A 20,735-nucleotide genomic window follows, 5' to 3' on the forward strand; every position below is an offset into this window, starting at 1 on the left:
CTTCTACAACACATTTCTGACGTCTGTTTCCTCTCCTGTTCCAACCCATTTTGTTTGTCTACCCTGAAAAGCGGCTGCTCTGAATGGTAAATAAATCAGCAGAGCGCATCACCCCTGCTCTTTCAAGAACATTTCAGCGGGGAAGCTGAGCTGGGTGGGGCGTGTAGAGAGAGAGAGAGAGAGAGAGAGAGAGAAAGAGAGAGAGAGAGAGAGAGAGAAAAAGAGAGAGAGAAGGGAAGGGGGGTTTACAAAGACAATTTTCCTGTCTTCACCTCCCCTCCCCTCCCCTCTCCATCACACAGCGCTGGTCATTGCATCGTGCCGGTCGCATAGCAACCTGGCATCCCTCGTCCCAGCCGTCTCCAGGCAACGAGACCTGCGACCGTAATCAACCTGCCACCTCCCCTCCCTCTGCCCTCCCCTCCACCCTCCACTGCTGCTGCTTTGCTTTTGCTCCCTTGATTCTTCTCCTCCATCCGCCTCCTCGTTGCGAATGTGCGTCTTAACGCTTAGATACACATGTGAATTCCCTCCGTGAAGGTGGAAATTGGGTGTATATTCACAAGCAAAAAAAAATAAACAAATAAAAAATTAGAGTTAAAAACAGAGAGATTATAAGCGGGAGAGAGCGGTGATGATGTATCCGCACGTGGACGAACACGCAGATGTACGCACACATGGACAGACGGAAAGAAAGCAGAGACGAACCCTCTCTGCTGCCAGCCAGTCGCTAAATCAATCAAACGCAAAGAGATGGACAGCACAACGCCGCTACAGTTTGATGATATTTAATCAATGAGCGAGTATTCAGAGTAAAAGCTGCTTCCTTCAGTGTTGTCTCCAATCTTACAGGGTTCAATAGCTTGTCCAGCCTTACAAAGGAGCTGGCGCGCGGCCGTTTCACCAGACAGCCAACAAGAAATCCCTCAAAGTGAACATCAAAGCGTAAATGTAAAACAATTGTTGCGTCGATTCGGATTGTTAAATATTCATGTCAAGTGTTGTCTGAAACGACGCGGTGAAGCAGACTAGGAGGAGAACTCATTTAAAGACATTTTTATCTGTCTATGTTGTTTTTTTTATTTAAATTTAATATCATCCACTTATTGGCCATACAGAAAAAGGGAAGTGAACACTTTTAATATGAAAACAAACTGGTTTAGCTCATCACCTGACCCACAGTTAATTAAAACAGTTAATTTGTTGGCAAATATTTCCCCTGCAGAAACGTGAAATAATTGAAATACTAGATCTATAAGAAGGAACAACCAAAACTTAAGGGGCAGGAAGTAAACAGCCAGAAAACTAACCTGAATTGTTCTTGAGCATAAAGTTTATTGCGTAAGAGGTGTTTTCTTTTACCAACAGTATTTCAGGGTCTGAACCAAATAAAGGAGAGAACAGCAGATGATGTCTGAGTTTTCTTCCCTTCCTCCTACCGCGTGTGTAGCATTATCTTGAACCTCTTAGGGCCAAACAACATGTTGGGGGAAACAAACTGCATGATGGACTCACGGAGCGTTTAGAAAGTCGCCAGAGTAGCATTTCGACAGCTACATTACTTTGTTCTGCCGTAGCCTCAGAAGTAAAACATGGTTCGATTATGTGAAGAAAAGTGAGACTTGCTCAACCACTGCACGGCGCCCCAAAATAAAGTATTCTGGTGGACACTGGTGTTAGGGCATAACAATAGTGAGCAAAAATTGCAACTGCTTTTTATCATAGAAAGTCATTATGTCCTGGGAATTACAGATAGACTGACCTCACCAAAAAGCGCTTTTGTATTCCTATGTAGGGTGCCAGTTTAATAAGTCTCCAAATAATTCTGCTGAATTCACTGGATAAACTACTTTAGAAATCTTCAATTATGAACTCAGATTTGAGCTGGTAACTTTGGTGTCACTACTTTTGTCTTGGATAGCCACTATGTTTTGCATTGATGCAAGATCCACAGCTTACATGCTTTATAGCTTCCGGCTTTTTGCTTTGTTTTTATTTCTTTCACAAATTTATTTTTTTTTAATATATATTTCTCAATTGTGGACATGAAATCAAATATGACAGTTTTGAACGAAATTGATTTTATTGATTAATAAAATGTTTGGTTTTTGAAGATTTAATTTTTGGAAAATCTGAATTTTTTTTCACCAATGGACTTCTCGGGTTTAGAATGATGTTATCGCGCCCAGAGCCGCCATCTTGATTGACAAGTGAGTTTTAAATCTTCTCTTTATTGGGCTTTGAATTCAGGTTAACTCTATGACAAAATATCATGGCCAGCCTAAGTTTGTTTTATGACAATAAAGTCAAAATAGTACAAGAATACAGTCATAATATTACCAGAATAAAGTTGTAATATTTGGAGAATGAAGTAGTAATTTTTAGACACACACACACACACACACACCCACACCCACACACACACAAAAACCTAATTATTCAAGCATTTTTTTTTTCATTTAATCAACTTATTTTCTTATCATTTTAAGACATTCGTTTGGCAAAATTGCATCTATATTCTGCTAATATTATGACATTTTCATAATTAACAAAAATTATTGCAGTTTTACCCTAATACGTATTTGTACTCACAGAAGGGTTGATTTAAATAAAAGCCGTTCTTTGAAATTTTTTCTGTCAGTTTTAAATGTTTTTTTTAAACCTTTTGAAACCTAATCATGAAATATTAATCAATAATCTGATGTGCATAATGTAATGTTATTGACTGTGTGTTTGTATTTTTATGATGAAATGCCTTGTTGCTGAAAGGTGCTATACAAATAAAATTTGATTGATAGAAAAAACACAAAGAAAATCGATTAAAATCAAAAATCACATCTGATATGTAAAGAATCTGAGATATTATTTTAAAGCTATGTCTCTCAACACTAATATCTTTCCATGTTTATCGCCTGATGAGACTTTTGAGACAACGGCTCGCACGTCGAGACGCTCTCCAGCCCCCTAAAAACACCATGCATCTCTCAGTGACAGATGTCTGTATTTAAGCTGATAAACACACTGCCTCAGCAGCACCCCACCTCCACTTTCATTATTTCAAACTTTTCATTCATTTCTTCCTCTCCTCCCCTTTCTGCCTCATTATTGCACCCCCACACCCATTTTCTCCCTAATTCACACCCTTTATCACCTCCGTAAATCTAATCTGCATTCATCATTACAGTTGGCCCAGAGTGACGTACAAAGGACAATCCCCCCTCTTTCTCTCTTTTTTTTTCTTGCTGTTGCTGTCAGCCTGCACCGCCTGTCCTACGTCGTGCCCGTTTATACGCATGCATATGTAAATGAATCGATGCATGAATGCACACTTAACTTCGCGCAGATTCATCAAGTGAAGACACTCGCTCCAAGGCGCTCTAATTGCCATCATCATAATCATCCGTATCTCACTGAGGATAGGACATAAGCTACACACGAAGGCGCTACTTTTTTCTCCTATTATTGTCAAGACAAGTGAAGTGACATATTGCAGGTCAAATAGTCACGTCATAAAAGCATGTTTTAGCACTCAGGAAACATCAGTTTTCGCTTGCAGCACATAAAATGACCATTTTATCTCCTTGCATCATAAATGGCAGACTGAAATGGAGCAATGCTAACAGGTACATGAGGGAAGATAAGTTAGTGTCACCCTGCAACTGATGTTCATCTACAGTAGGCTGTTTGCAGAGACATTAAGGGAACAAATTATGGTGCTCAGCATTACAACTTCCTATCTCATATCCTGCGTAAAAAGCTCGGGCTATATTTAGTTTATACATTTTTTTTTCTTCTTGTCTGACTATCGATAAAACCCCTCTGTCTGCACCGCCTGAGTCCCAACGTCTGAGTAAATGTCAGGATTAGTCAGATGTTCCACTCAGAGAGAGCTCTTCCCTCTCATATGGGCAGCTTAAATGCAGAAGCACAGGAGCACAGGCTTCATCTGTGAATTAAGAAACCTAAGAGGACATAATAATAATAAATAATAATAATAATAATAATAATAATAATAATAATAATAATATAAACTTTGGTTCATCCAGCCATCTTGTTGGGTGCTCTCCACGGAAACACTGCTGCACGAAAACAAACACACAGCTATACACAAAAGCACACACCCTTCATTAAACTGTGTTAGCGTGAACACCTGCCCTCCCTTCCCCCGCTGAGCAAGCAAACACACACAGACAGAGTTCATCCCCCCCCCCACTATTTGTCACTATCAAATTCAGATGGCAGTTTGAAAACAAAGACTTAGGCGCAGATATATATTTTCCAAAGCTAACAACAAGAAACGTCTTTGCAGTCCAGTGAGACAAACAGTTTGCCTGACTGCTGAATTGGGAAATAATAATCTTCTAGTCAACTTAACTGTGTTCAAGTTACCAGAACAAAAGACTAGTGGGATTTGATAATCATTGCGCTAAATAACCATGCTAACTGCTATTAGCAACAAATGCTAGACTTTAGACTTTAGACTTTAGACTTAGACTTTATTATCATTTTGCATGCACAAAGGTGTATACAGAACGAAATTTCGTTGCATTTCGGCTCAGGACAGTGTTTTGAGCTTTCAATGTTGTGAAGTTACTCCAGAATAAAATAAATACAATATAAAATATGAATATAAATATGAAATATAAAATATAAAGTGCAGGAATGACAGTAGAAATAGAAGTTCTTTAGTTTCTATACATGTGCAAGGTATAAGGTGGAGACCAGATTTTAAGTGCAGTGCGATTAAGAGTTCAGCAGTCTAATGGCAAGTGGGAAAAAGCTGTTTCGGAACCTGGTGGTCCTGCACCGGATGCTACGGAACCTCTTTCCAGAGGGCAACAGGGAGAACAGTCCATGGTGGGGGTGTGAGGGGTCACTAGCCGAACATGTGTTTTTTTTTTATCTACTGGATTCATCCAACTGTCCGCTGTAACTAAAGCTAACTCATAGCCAGTGTCAGCATTGGCACCGTGCCACTTTTATTTTTGACAAACACATTTTTTGTAGTAAGACTAAATAAGTTTTAAACAAGTTCAGTCCATATATAATTTAGGCAATTTGGCAAGTGATTGTGTCAGATATTATGCTTCCTTGAAGAGGTTAGCATAGGTTTACAGACTGTACAAAACATGTTTGTTACATATTTTTCAGAAAATCATTCTTAGATAGTGAGATTTTAGTCTGCTCAGCTCTGCCTATTTCCATCTCCTGTCAGAATGAACTGTTTAATATTTACACACGCATGTGAAAATGGCTGCAAACAGATGCACAGTTATACAACGGTTAATCTTTGAAAAGCAGACATGGAACCTCCTGCACAACCAACAAGAATGCAGCAGGTAGTTGGATGGTAAGTCACAACAAAGCACTTGTCTTTTCCTGCATCCATTTAGCATACAGCGGTAAAACCAGCTGACCAGATGAGCTGGAGCTCAAATTGGGTTGCTAGGTAACCGGCTGGGCTTCGCTGTGGTTGCTGGGTGAGTTGCAGAGCCTCCTGACTTGTAATGTTTTGAAACAACTCATTTTAACATTAATTTATTGCTGATAACCATCCGGTTGGATTTTTTTTTTTTTTTTTAAGCGCTTGGACTGTTTTTAGAAGAAGTACAGACCAAAGAGGAAGAACAAAAATGTGCAAATGTGAATTTGCATAATACATCCCCTTTAAGGAGTTCAGATGACGCATGACTCATGAGGTACAATGATGGGATAAAATTTCTAATCCAGGGGTGAACTGGAGAAAAAGGAGAGCAGGTTTGGTTGTATGCCAGCAATTGTTCGTCAGATTAGTGGAGTCAAGAGAGGTTTTTACCGTAAGCCAGTACAGAGAAATGTTAATTGCAGACAAAATTTCATACATGATACTATTTTTTTCCAGCAATTAAGTGGCACAATAACTCTTTTTAATAAAATCTTTTTCCTTGACTTCACAGAATGAAGTAACTCACTATAAGAGAAGGTTGTACAGTATTATTCACACTGCTTATTCAATGAAGTAAAAGTTTCTTACTGCAGGTGTCACCACTTTTTAGGACTTAGGAAGCCAAAATAAGCTGCAGTATGGGTTCTATTTAAACTTGAAGCTTTGATCTCTTCATGCTAATCTAACTCTGTTTGCAAAATGGGAACAAATGCACACTTTTGCCCCCACTGGCACAATCCTTTTTTATCCATGGACCCTAATTCTTATTCTTAACCCTGTGCTGATCAGTAATAAACCATTCCATCCCTTTCGAGTTAAAAACAAACTGGTTTTGCAGGAACACAAGTGGAAACACAGGCTACGAAGTGGAGGTTACAAATACATAAAAAATAAAATAAAAAAAAGTAAATATTTTCTCATTTAGCATATTTTCAATGCCCCAACAACCATTGTACATTTTACATAAATTATGTTTGGTATGACTGTCATTAATACAAAAAAAAACCCACCAAAGAAACCACATATTTCTCAATCTAAAAGTACTTCAATTAACTGTTAGTCAAAGTATGGGAAGGATAGTAATGGTACAAAACAGAAGCTAAGGGAAAAACGGCAACAAACTCAGTTGTACTAAGTGTCGTGATCCGTAGTTTTCTGTGTTTATTTTTGAGTTTTTTCTGTGTTTATTGTGATCCTGTTCCCTGTGAGTCTCTGTCTCTGCGTCTTCCCCGTTGATTGATCCCAGCTGTGTCTCGAGTCGTTCCTGTGATTACCCTCCCTGTGTATTTAGTCCCACCTGTTGTCTGTGTCCCTCGTCGGGTCCTTGTCTAAGTTTGTCGTTTGCACGTCCGTCTGACGTCGGTTACTGTTTGACGCTCCAGTATAACTGTGAAGTCCTGGATAGCGTTAGCTCTCGGTATTTAGCTGTGTGCTAATCTCTCTGCCATGCTGCCTGTGTTGGACTGTTTTTGAGCCTTCATCATTAAACCCATCATCATCATCTTCACCATAACCTGGGTTGCTGCCCTCACCTCTATCAACCCCACCTTATGACACTAAGGTTGTGCTAAACACAAAGTAATATCCATATCTTCTAATCATCAACGCACAAGAAAAAAACAAAAACAGAACCTGCAGACCAAAAAAGTGCCAGTAGAAGCTACTAAGCTTTTTATACATTCACTTTCTGTATCATTTAGAATGATCAAAATCAAAACAGCAGCATCTTTCCACTATATTTTTCCAAAAAAAAAAGAAACTAATGAATCTTTAGATAAACTGATCAAAGAGAATAAACAATGATAATTTGATTTATGCTGTATTTGTAGAATGAGTAACACAGTTTTAACTCCTGACAATTATTCTACACATGAAACCCTCTAACTGATGTACATCGGTTCTTAATATTTGTCATGGCCTTCTATTTTATTGTATTTTTTTTAAACAAAGGTAATGGGCAGAATATCCTCCATGGTAGAGATTGAAGTTAGTTTCTGCAAACACAATTATGTTGTTTCACCAAGGCCCAGGTTGTTTTAGATACTTTTTCCCTTTTAATAAAAAAAAATTGGCATTTGAAAATGCGCTTTTGTATTCGCAAAGGCAACATTTGTCTGATATTAAAATTTGTTTGACAGTCTGCAACATTTACTTGTGACAAAAAAGTAAAAACAGAAGAAAAGTCAAAGGTGGTAAGGTCGGGTTAGAAGTTCATTTTCTAAATCTTTATGCTAAGCTAAGTTAGCCTGTGTTTCACTGCAGGTTCACAATTTCGAAACAAACCCAGTTAACAAGCTTTTGTCCTAAAATCACACTTTTTCTTTGTTACGACAAAAATTTGATCTATTTCTCATAAAACCCGAAATATGTTCTGTTTATAATCCCCTATTAAACTATTAAAATTTGTCTTTGTTGACTTTGTAAAATGTCCTTACAAAGGTTAATGGATTATAAAAATCGCTCTGATTCATTTCCAGTCAATGTTAATCATGCAAAAACATCTCAGGTCTTCTATCCGGCGGTGAGCCACTCTGTTTGGTAAAACACCTTGACTTCATGTGGCACACTGAGGACGTTACTGTCTCCACACAAATGGGCAAAGACAGGAACGAAGAAGCAACAAGAGGCGGGGAGAGATGCCCGGGTCGGACAGAATGAGTACAGCTAAAGAGGAAAATCTCTCTTCCAAATCTCCACACGCCGAGAGAAATTTGGTTTATTGCCTGTGCCTGTTTTTTTTTGTTGTTGTTTTTAACAGCTCCACCACTCTCATTTCCTTACCCTGCCTTCAGCTGCTTTTCCTCTTCTCACTTAGAGCCATACTCTCTCACCTGAAATTAAACACAAGGCCAGGTGCCACTCTGATACATCCATCTGCCGCCTGGCGTCTATCTCTTCCTTTCTTTTTCCACGTCTTTCTTCTTTTCCATTGTTAGAGGAGACAAAGGAGCCGTAAGAGTGACTCTTTCTACCCAGAAAGAGAGAGGAAAAAGGCAGCACTGAAAGTTAATGACATCTTTCAGCTTTCTCTCCTTTCAGGTGTGCTTTCATTTAGGATTTCCTTCTCTCACTCCTATAATTGCTATCATGTTATTCCTTTTGTATCACCCCGGCCATGAGATGCCAAAGTTAATTATTCTCTGGCAGCGCAGGTGCAATTACATGACAATTACACCACAGCTGGTGGCAGGGGTGGAAGCAGATCTTGTCCTTGTGGGCGTGTTTAGAGCTAATAAGATGGTTTTCTGTCTCTTTTTTTTTCTCTCTCCTCCCCATTTTTGGCAAGTCAGAGCGCGAAAGGGGGGCAGGGACAGATTGGCAGAACACATGAGGGTTTAGCTTGTTCCACATGGCTTAGAGGTAAGAGGTTGTGAGGAGGAGAGCTGATGGAGTAGGAGCGGACTGGGGGGGAAGAGGGCTTTATCACGGGTGCTAGGCCCTGCTGATCCTGTATGAGAGGTCAGGAAGGGTTACCCTACTGTCACGCTAACAATGGGATTTCTTTTATCGCTGCCCTTAATAGCTTCCGCTCTTTAAAACTGTGTCTACGTCCCCCGGCTGCTTTATGCCTGCAATTACAACAAACGCCCAGTCCTGAAACCTGACTGGAAATGAAAAATAAATAAATTCACCAATAACGCTTTTAGGTTCAAATATCGTTCCTTGTCCTTTTGCGGAAAAGACACAAAAATAAAAAATCCTTTAAAGCAGGGATGTCCAAAGCGTGGCCCTCTTGATGATTTTATTTGGCCGCCGATCACAATTCTGCAAATCTAGCCGAATGAAAATGTTCAAATGTTAGAGGAAGGGCTGGACAGTAAATCAATAATATATATCGCAATAGACACGTGATCAAAATCAACAGATAATACATCTGATAGAATATTAAATATTCAATATATGGAATATTCATTAAACTCCAATCCAGAACCGCACAGCATTGTGGGAGATGTAGGCAGAGGAAAGGCTTTGGCTGCTCAACCTAAGCTAAGCAAAGCTTCAACTAACCCACTCACTCTGGTTACCTAGCAACTAACTTGGTTTTTGGTTACCTAGCAACAACTTGTTGAGTCACTGGCGCAGCAGCAGTTTAAAAATAAAATCAACAGCATGGAGTGAAAACTGTGACTAAAAGAGGAAAGGTCACGCCATAGGTTTGGTAGTATTTCAGTTAAAATAATTACAGGTATCGACGGAAATTAAATGCTTATATCGTGATACGTTTTTCAGCCATATTGTTGTTAGTGGCTCAGCAAAAATTATTTCTCATTTATTGACCAAGTTGATCTTATTTTTGTTGTAAACAGAATCACAAACATCCAACATCTTTGACTAAAAGAGACTCCCCCAGATTAACACAGAGAGAGCAGCTTCCTGTTCTTGTTGCTCAACTTGGACTAAGAAACAAAAATAATCCATCCAAAAAACTGTGCTTGCTTGTCTTGTAATAATTTGTGTTTTTCATCTACAATCATTTATGGCTGAGTTTTTCCCAAAGATTTGACAATTTTGTTAATTCCAGTATATTATGAGTTAATAATAATTAAAAAAAAGTGCTTTCAGCTTCATAATTTTGGCCCTCATGGCAAAGCGTTTGTTTTAGAGGTTATGTAAAAACAAAATTCATGACGTTCATTTATAAAACAATATATAAACAGTAAGTAAAGCAAAGATCCCGCCCATACACAATGAGATTGTAGCTATATTTTAGGAAAATGGATAATCCTTCTTTTTTCAGAACCTGTATTAGGGAATCTGTAATCAGTGTGGAATAATCCAGTCCAGATTTGACTGGTCTTTACTGCAGCAGTTTTTGATATACACAAAAAAGGCTCTCGGCCCAGGGCAACACAGCCAAGGGGGAGGCAGTGGCAGCACTTGAGAAAAGAAAAAAAAACATATTATCCTCCTGTGATCAAGATGGGTTGCTTATTTTAAGGTTTTGTGAATTATTTTGGATATGCAGCGTTAAATTAAAGGGCCTCTTTCCTCATATAATCAGGACTGAATTTTGAAAAGAACATCCTTAAATGCACAGTTTGTTTTTTTTAAGCCTAACATTGTGTGAAAAGCTTCATCTATATACTATACAATATACCTGGATTGAACTATGTTGATTAAAGATTCTTTAAAAAACTTGTTTTTATTCATCTATTTCTTTTTTTTTTTTCAAACGTCTGGATAAAAAAATTGGTTTAAAAACTAGGCTGCAGGAGAGCAACATTTATCCAAGAGGCACCACTTAGTTTGTAATCTTCATCAAATACTATGCTGTCAAGTATTAAAAATGTTTCCTTTTTTTTTAGTTTTTACAAGTTTAATAACGGTTAGGTGTCTTTTTCCATCAACCTAAATAAACAGAGTTCTGGGTCTGATTGCTTTGTAGTGTCAGGGGTGGAATTGCCAAACAACAGGAGGTAAAAATGACATTCCCTCTGATGCATCATGGTTTTGTTAAGGCAACAGATTAAAAAGGCAAAAACACTTATAGAAAGACAGAGGAGACAAAACAAATGAAGAAGGAGAAATAGGAAAACAACAACAACAGCTACAAATAAAACAAAATAACATAGGAAATGTTCTGATAATTAAAAACAGAAACAAACAAACAGAGAAGAGATTCACACATGTGCAGATTGATTAAATACTTAAGAGACCACTTAAAATGATCAATTTCTCTGATTTTACTTTTTAAAGGTATATGTTTGAGTAAAATGAACATTGTTCTTTTACTATAAACCACTGACAGCATGTTTATGAAATTCTGAACAAAAATGTAGTATTAATTTGCAAAAAAAAAAAATAAATAAATAAATAAGTGAAATTGTCAAAATAACAAAAAAGATTTTTAATATTTTTATTTTTTCCTACCCCACAGGGAATGCTGCCCTGGATGGTGAACCACATCACCCATAACAACAACCGACACTACATCACTAGTAAAGGGTATTTAATCTGCTTTTTCAACTATTTTGAACTCTATTTTCTTAAATTAAAGAAGAAACATACACCTCTTTCCTACTGCATCATGTATCACAGCGCTTTATATAATTTAAAATAACTAGGCATGATGTAGTGCATCCGGATTTTTGCCCTTCAGAACTTTCTGCCCCTCCTTTTGTTCTGTATGGTGGGTAAAAACCTGTACATTTTCTAAAGTCAAGGTGTGTTTGTCAGGTAACAGAGGAAAACAAGTTCCACATCTTTTGCTTTGCATGCATCTGCCTCCACCTAACCAGTTTTTTTTATCATCAGTCACTTACTTTTAGCAGGATTTAATCAATGCTGTTTCCCTCTTTTCTGATGGCCTTTGCACTGATGTGAAAGGTTGTGAGGGCAATAAAACCAGCGTGCTTTGATAGAGTTGGATTACGGATATTACCAGTCTGTGATTACAGACACTTAGGTAATTTTATCGGGCTATAAAACAAAAACCGATATTGGTCATGGAGCGAGGAAGTTTTGCTGTAAACATGGCCGTACTGCTGTTTTAACGACGCTCCCTGAAGTAACCCCATAAAACAGCAGGTGTATATACCGAGAAAACAATAGTGCTACTCAGCAAGAACGGCGGCAGAATTAAAGTGGTGCAGAAAATACACTCCTTAAACACAATCGTTACCATAGATACGAAAATTGACTCTCTCAGTGTGTTGCGTGGACATATCAGCGAGTCGGCCATGTTGGAAGGGGAAACAACGACCAAGGCAGCCTTTTAATTCAACAGGGGAGCTCCGGTTTTAACAGGATTAGACAAAGTTTATGGTTTTACACCGCAGAGGCACCGATCAAGCCTTTAATGGTCGACACCAGTATCAGATTTCCTTTGGAAGGACTTTAAAAGAAACAAAACTGATTTGTTTAAAATTGGCACTGATTCAAACAATCAAATGTTACAAAGATGAGCTACAAAAGCTGAAAATGTGCCACGGATATACAAAAAACATCACCAACCTTTCCTCTGGATTTTTACAAAAATCCAAACAAAGAGCAGGAAGGAACATCATGTTTCCTGACTCCTCAACAGGCAAAAAAGTGGAAGTTTTCAACCTTACATTTAATAAACAGTAGATAAAAGTTGCCTGCTGATTTTGATCTAATTAGTAATTTGAAAAGCAAATTTTTAATGAAGGGATTTATTGAGTATAGAAATATTAGTGCTTAACAACAAACCAAAGCAATTTTAAAAATGTACTTGTGTTATTTAAATCATTCAAAAATATTCCAAATCAAGATGGAGCCATGCAATTTACCACATTATAGAGCATTAATTTGTTTTTTTCACATTGAATTACATATTTATTTTTACAGATTTCCTTTTACTCTTTCAAATTCAGAAATTTACATACAGTTCTCTAGTATTTGCGAGCATTCCCTTTGGATTATATGATCTGCGTCAAACTATTTGGGTTTCCATAGTTACCTGTTTGAATTTTGTCCCATTCTTTATGACTGAGATCAGGGATTTGTGATGGTCACAAAAAAAGCTGACATTGTTTTGTCCTTGAGTCACTTTGTAGCTAACTTGGTGATTTGGTTAGTTTCACTGTCCATTTGGAAGACCCATTCGTTCCCCGAGCGTTAGCTTCCTGGCTGAGATCTTGACATTTTGCTTCAATATTTCCACAAAGAGTTCTTCCCTCATGATGCTATCTGTTTCCGGCAGAAAAGCACCCACACAACATGATGCTGCCACCGTCGTACTTCACAGTTACAATGTTTTTCTCAGGCTCAATGGTGTTTGGCCATAATGGTCATTAATGTTCGATTGTAGTTTCATCAAACAACAGCACATGTCTCAAAACGTTAAGGTCTTTTCCCCTATGTGCATTAGCAAACTGTAATCTGCCTTGTTATGCTGCTTCTGGAGTAATAGCTACTTCCTCTCTGAGTGGTTTTTCATTCCATGCTGTTGCAGGACTTGTTTCATTCTGGATAATGACACTCGCTGACCAGTTTGGACACCAAAACACATTCATCTCTGGGACACAGAACCTCTCTTTTTCATGAACAGTATGAAAGCTGAGATACTTAAGCAGTGTGTTTAAGGGACTGCCTTAAATACATCCACAGGTGTGCCTCCAATTAAGTCAAATGTTGTTAATTGACATATCAGAAGCTTACAAAGCCATGGTTTTATCATATGGGAGTTTGTAACCTGTTTAGAGGCATAATAACGACATAATTTCCTCTTATTGCTAGTTTGGTAGACTCGGTTTGATTATAGGACCAAAATTGCAGCATGTGTCACATTTTCAGCTGGTGTGGTTCACTTTCACGCTGCACTGTGTCAAAAGAACCAAAGTAATTGAAAAAACAGTTCCCTCTCTCGCCTGTGGTGGCGCTGCACCAAGAACTACTAAAGGAAACGACACGAAAACCTCTGAAGAAGAACTTCCCTTTTCACAAAATGTAAACAAAAATGGGGTAACGTCAGATTTTAGGGGTTGTCGGACTTATATTTTGTTTTTGGTTAAAAAAAAAATAAAAAAATAAGCCATTTCTCCCGCTGGTGCCAGATTAGCGTGTTTGTTTTGGATATTTATTCTGCTTTTGGAACAATCATTTAAACCGCTCTACAGTTCCTTTCAGCCGAACCGAGACCCAGCTTTGTAGACGGACAAGAGTTCGCTTTTTGGTCCCCATTAGAGTACAATTACTCTTTCACACCTCCCCAAACGAACCAGACTTTCTAAAAACAAACAAACTAGAGTTTGATCAAATCCGGCTAAACGGAGATCGTGTGAATGCACCTTAGCAAACAGAAATAATTTTTGTAATCCTAATTGACCTAAGACAATAAATTCTTAGTCTGATTTCATGTCAATGACATAAGTGTATGCAACTAATTAATATCTACCATCATATGAGAAATAATGGCAGCATTTATTCTACAAGTTGTTTAAGATATTTTTATATTTTTATTTTAACATGAATTATGTGATGCTAAAAGTAATCTCTAGATGCAACCCTAAATTACACATCCTCTTCTCTCTTCCCTCAAAAGTTACAGTCTTCTTTTCAGCTGACATTCCAGAGTGGGAAAAAAAAAGACATGAATGATGTAGATTTGAACAAAAATAACCAAAAGGAAACGGGGGTGATGCCTTGTTAGTAAAAAAGGAAGCACAGCACAGCAGCAAACTCTGGGAGCGCACACTCTGTCTTAGTAATTCCTTGCCTTGTCGCTTTGTCTCTCATATAGGCGGTTATTATAGAGACGCGGCTGTCGTGTCATATTTAGCTCTGGAAATGTCATTTGGCAGCACACCTGCTGCCTGGCTATGCTAATAAAGCTAGGTTTAACTTTGATTAGAATCCAGAGAGAAGAAGTGGGGGCAGAAGAGAAGAGGAACGTCAACGAGATTAAGAGCTGGAAGAGTCGCTCCAGCGGTGAGCCTCATGCAGACATCTCTCTCGACCCGTGACATGTCAGTGCGATGACTCATGCCTTAGCTGGATGGATATGTCTGGATGCATCACATATGAAACATAAGAGGAAGAGCAGCCCCTGACCTTTCCTGGAACATATCGGCTAAAGGGTGAAGTCAAGCCCACATGTCAAACTTGGTTTAAATTCCTTGTGTCCACACGCGTCTGTGTTTGTGTGTTCCGATAGCCCGACCCGACAGTTACCCTGACTGAAAAAGACAATGACACACTTACCCCTGGTAGGGTCTTCTGCTCGTGCAATGCATTCTGGGCTTTGAGGGCTGATTCTCGTGCACAGTACGTGAGGAAGGCACATCCTGGAGAGAGAGAGAGGCAGGAGGTGGAGAATCACATGTATGCTGTGATTGAATTCAAATCAGTTCAGTCTGCGTACAAAGCTGAAACAAAAATCGTCTCAAGGCACTTCACTTCAAGGCGAGCGATCATGATATTTTGTGGTGCAATTGTGATAACGATAAAAGTGACGAAAATAACTGTACGGCGGTGAGGGCATGTCACAGCATGCGTAGCTCCACAAATACAAAAGGGGCTCTTGAAAAACATTCCCACTTGTAATATGCTTCTTTAGGACACCAGTCAAATAAATAAGTTCGATTTATATCATTAAGCTGCACCTGGAAACTGCACTTAATCATATTTTCAAATTGATTGATATCTATTGATGAGAAGAGAAAATGGTAGAAGAAGCCACAAAGTTGAAGATATCAATAGCAATGTCCAAGAAAGAGACATAACATTGTAGAACTGACCCGGAAGAACTTTCTAGAGAAAAGAAAACGATAACTCTGTGGCTTTGTCCTGGAAAGCTAAACGCAAAAGTGATGTGGCTCGTCTCCTTTCTATGGGAAAGACACTTAAAGTTAAAAAGAGCAGCAGCTCCTTCGGTTGCTTTGTCCAGGAAGGAAAACATTTGATCAGGGTTACTTTCTATGAGAAAGAAAAAGAAGACTTTATCGTGCCAATAGCTCTGCCAGTGGATTCATCCAGGAAAGAACGGCACACAGCCGACAACACAAAATCTTACCAAGTATTTTTTGGTCCCATTTCTAAATATCCTAGTGTACTTGAAACAAAATGAACTTTCAAATAATTTTTGAGCAAGATGTATGGGTTTGTTTGAAGTAAGTAATTCCTTAAAAGAATATTAATACTGGTAGATTATTTCACTTGTAAGACTTTCTTCCCATTGTTGTAGGTTTTAAGTTACTTTTGTCTTATTTTAAGTGCACAATGATATTTGCATTAGAAACTAGACTAAAAATAATAGTGAGATTTTGTGTTTTTGCAGTGCGCCTAAGCAGAGAAGCCCTGATCCATGAATACTTTCTATTGACAAAAATAAAAACAACTTTAAAGACTTAATGGAAGCCGTAGCTTCTTCAATGTCTTTGTCCATAAAAGACACAGCTAAAGACTAAACTAAAGGCTACTTTTAGTTTAAACTGTAAGAATAGGATAGTGACAGCAACAGCTCATTCAAATGCTCCGTCCAACAAAGAAACATCAAAAGACAAAGAGTGCTTTCCATGGGGAAATAAAACAAAGAAAGTTCATACAATGAAATATTTAGCATTTTTTTCATGCCCAGTATGTTGTTCTGTAAATGAATGTTGACTGAAAACATAAAGACAAACCGCTCTTAGTTTTTAAAGCCGTGTGAGATGCCTGATCATAAAGTCTGGAGACACAAGTGTGAGCTTTTAATATCACTCCGCTCCAGCACAATGTATGCAGTCCCACATAATAGAGAAAGGCTTTCATTAACCTTTAAAGCTCCCTCACATCATGAATATGTAAATATATGCAGAATAGGTGTTATAGGTGTTGGAAGGCTGATACCACCTGGCCCATACGTCTCCCAAACGACTGATGCTTTTTGTGTTGTTGGGGTTTTGTTGGGGTCTTTTTTTTTTAATTTTTAATTGAAGAGCCTTTTTGTTTTCCCTCCATCTGATTTGCATTAGAAATGACAGTAAGGATCATTGTTCATCTTAGATCGCTTCCCTGGCCCCTGTCCATCTGTCAAATGAGATTTGTTGATTTTTCTTGCAAAATATGAACAGCCAGCTCGCCATGTGATTGTCTTGAGTGTTCAACTTTTGCAAAAGATTTTGAATTAATTCAGCTGGTCCAGAATGTTGTCATTGAGCAGCAGTTAATAAGGAGAAATCTTTGTGTTTAGAGGTAAAATGTAACATCTTAAGCTAAAAGTGAACTCCGTGATTAAACCCTGAGGTAAAAAAAAAAAACTCCTAATCTAATAGTCCCTTTACTGGCTTTAACATTTTTATTCAGCTGTGTCATTTTCAGCATTAAATCTGGACATGACAAACGGTCAAAGCCTTTATGTGCCTTTGATGCTAGACTTAGTGTTATGCTTCTTGTTCTCAGTCACAAAGCCAAATTAATATTCCTTTTGATGAGCATCGTCATAAAAAGCACTCCTGCACTTTTTCAAACATGGTCTTGCCTTCATTTATTGATCAATTCTGCACAATACCTTTTCTCTGACCTCAAAGAGATGAGTCATCTTTAAAGAAACATGTCCCCCCCAGAGTAAGACTTCCCAACAGTGTCTGCAATCAATTTAGGGGTTAACGCCAGAGATCCTCGTTAGATCGATGGCACACTGTGTCTTTGGTGAGACGGTCATTTAACGTAAATCATATTTCGCAGAATCCATTTGCAAATGAAAATTACAGCTGCAGACAATTTTTGCGACCTTACACTTTGTTCTGACGGAGGCGTTTACCTTTGTGCATCCCCGTGTACTTGTCCTTTATCACCGTTAACTCGTAGATCTTCCCAAACTGTTCGAAGATGGGCTTCAGGTCCTTCTCCTCCAGGTTTCGGGGTATCTGCCCGATGAAGAGCTTGATTGCGTCAGGCTCCTTCATTGAGAAGTCTAAAGAGGAACAAAACACACACACACACACATATTTATAACAGAAACATAGAGTGGAGGCGTTCAGGAGCCTGGAGGCTTAAATTCACACTGCACAGGAGGTGCAAACAGGAGGCCGGGGATGGAGGTGCAGATGGGAGCGTTCAGTTGAAATGGCTGGCTGAAACGATGGTTTGTACTTTCTCTGTGAAATGTACATCGTGATCCTAATAATGTGGATTCTGGCAAACACGAAATTCACCAACAAAGTTGCATCGTGTTAAAACAAATGTAAAAATCAGTTGCTACAGCCTCCTAATCAGAAAGGAAGGCTTTGATGCATCGTATTTTGGATGCTCTGCGTTCACATAATAATACAGTTAGGCCTGTTGACTGACTCCTGATTTAGCTTTTGCTAAAGCTAACAGAAAAGTCCACATGTCATGATGGGCAACAATGAGTGGAGCTGGAAGATGCAAGTTAATCGTGACATTCCGATATTCAAAATAGCACAAAATGTTGCAAGACAGTGATGAGCAAATAGCGCACACATGAAACACAACGACCATGCAATGCCAAATGTATCACATTTGACATTTGAGGCCTCGTCTACCTCCTTCACAAAGTTATTACATTTTGGTAAATATAATAAAATGGCTGCAAAAGCCTTATGTAATAGTTATAAAACAAAATTTAAAGATTTTAAAGACTTAACCCTTTTGTTATTTCTGATACAATTATTTATCTGCTAAAGTACTTTCCTCAACAATCTGCTGCAGCAAGTAAATGTGCTTTTTAATTAGTAAACGCAAGTATCAGTCAGTGTTGCGTTACAGAATAAACGTTTTTGGTTCTCTAACAATTAAACGAGCGCAAAAGCCTGATGTACTGAATACGATACAAACAAATTTAGAAAACAAGGCGACCAAAAACGGTTCCTGTTGAATAACGAAATACATTCGATACTTTTTTAATCTGAATTTTCTGATGATTAGGGCTTTAAAATGACACCAGAGGTATCATTTTTGAGACGATTATCTTCTAGACAGAAAAAAAAGTTAGCACTTTCTTGAAAATCTGCATACAAAATACATTTTTGGTTCTACAAATTAAATAACTGGAAGGTCTACTTCATCAGGTGTCTGACAAAAAAAAAAGACAAAATCCTATTTGGTGTAATTTTTGTTGTCTTGCAAAGGCACCCAGGTTCTCATTTCATCAAAATTTAAAACGGTATAAACGTATGAAACCACAGAAATATATATAAAAAAGAACAAACATATACCATTGTGCATAAAATAGAAGCAAAAGAAAGCAAAAAATATATAGACAAATATATTAAACTGCATGTAAACAACAGCAAAACTGCCCAGTATTGAACATCAGTACCACAGCTGCATGTTTTTCTTAACATTGTGTGCCCCTAAAACAGTCTAGGATGATTACATCAGAGGGATCTTAAAACCTACAACAAAAGCTAATTTTATACACATAGTCATAAAGTTTGCTTCTGGGAGAACTGCAAGCTATTTCTCAATTTAAAAATAAAACTTCTAAAGCGGAAAAAGGCACAGTTCAACAATATGCTTTGAATAAAAACGCACAAAAAAAACAAAACAATCAGTAAAATATATATATATATATATGCTTTTCCCTTTTAGGGGATTTTTTTTTTTTTGTATAATGGATAGCACACCCGCTCTTTTCCTTGCATTATAACCATATTTTTATACATTTTTTTTTTCCATTACTGTAGCCTAAACCAAATCCTTCCTGTGGATTTGTGGCAGATTTGAGCTCAACATGACAGCGTGTCAGTCAGCACAGCTGGAGAGCTCTTTGTCAAGACATCGGTGACAACAACAATGACCTGGACGCGATTTCACGCATTTGAGCATAAAAACACTCATAAAAAAAACACACACACACACACACAAAACAAAGAGTTGAGAGAATAATACCTGTGGTGCTGGTCGTGGTATTTAAAAAAAAAATCGGAGTGATCTGATTTGATGTGTCTTCCTTCCTTCCTTCCTTCCTGTTGTTTGGTTATTATTATTTCTCAGTTCATCTGTCCGTCTCTGAATCCTGTAACAAGTTAGGCCCGCACGCCCCCTAAAACAACACAACTAACATCCAGCCGAGGTCCTTTATTCGGCATGAGCGAATTTTACGAGATCTCGGTTTTTTTCCGCTACTGTTTTCCACACAGATGCCCTGGATTTCTCTTTTCTTGAATAGAGAGGAAGGGGGTGGGGGGAGGTGAAAAAAAAAATAAAATAAAAAAAATAAAACAAATCTCCTACTGGCGTGGCTAAAGAGAGGGTCTTGTGACAGATGAGTCTTTAGACTTCCCTAATTCAGCGGACCGTAGGGAATTGGCAGTCTGGCTGGCTGTCCTCTCCTCTTCCCTGTGTGTCTGTACTCCTTTTGACGTCGTAAGCCGGTGTCTCCCTCCCTGTCCATCTCCATCCCTCCCCCTGGCTGCTTGAGCCGTGATGTCTGCCGCCAGGGCCCGTCGCTAAATTACCGGCACCAGTGGAGGAAAAAAAAAAGTATGTGCTGCAAAAACAGGGGACGCTCCTGCTTACAATGTGTTTTGCGCTTACAAACAAAGCTTGCGCTACACTTAAATGTTTCCTAATTTCCACTTTTTTTTCTAAAGTGGAAATTAGCGATGACTACTGAGGTCGTTTTAAAAGAAAAAACTACAAAACGTTATCAGGGAGTTAAGTATGGCGGATGTTCAGGGAGGAGCTTTAAATATTAAACATGATTTTCAGTTGAGGTGGATTTTAATGCGCTCCATTTAGTCCGCTGGTACGCTTGTATTTATAGACGGAAATACAATTTTGTACGATTGCATTGGTTAAAATTGAAGGAGCAAAGAGAGAGAGAAAGAGAGAGAGAGAGAGAGACGGGGGTAATTTGCATTATTTTTTGTTTTCCATTTTTGGCTTCATTTTTGTAGAT

The 20,735-nt window shown here is 38.3% G+C and overlaps 1 protein-coding gene across 4 annotated transcripts in view; it reads right to left on the reverse strand.

Moving 5' to 3' along the window:
• LOC103144465 (CUGBP Elav-like family member 3) overlaps positions 1-20,206 on the reverse strand; it is a 42,650-nt gene extending 22,444 nt beyond the window's left edge. For 2 of the 4 annotated variants that reach the window (XM_007561472.2, XM_007561471.2), the window contains exons 1-3: positions 19,724-20,205; positions 17,631-17,783; positions 15,092-15,174 (exon numbers count right to left, since the gene is read on the reverse strand). In XM_007561472.2, the coding sequence (XP_007561534.1) occupies positions 15,092-15,174; positions 17,631-17,775 (228 nt within the window). In that variant the 5' untranslated portion in view covers positions 17,776-17,783; positions 19,724-20,205. Of the gene's footprint in view, positions 1-15,091; positions 15,175-17,630; positions 17,784-19,723 lie in introns of all 4 variants that reach the window. The other 2 variants (XM_016676105.1, XM_016676106.1) reach the window with 2 other exon arrangements.
• Positions 20,207-20,735: the final 529 nt, after the last annotated feature.

The sequence above is a fragment of the Poecilia formosa genome, unplaced genomic scaffold, assembly GCF_000485575.1.
Source record: "Poecilia formosa unplaced genomic scaffold, Poecilia_formosa-5.1.2 Scaffold127, whole genome shotgun sequence".
NCBI classification, from domain to species: domain Eukaryota; kingdom Metazoa; phylum Chordata; class Actinopteri; order Cyprinodontiformes; family Poeciliidae; genus Poecilia; species Poecilia formosa.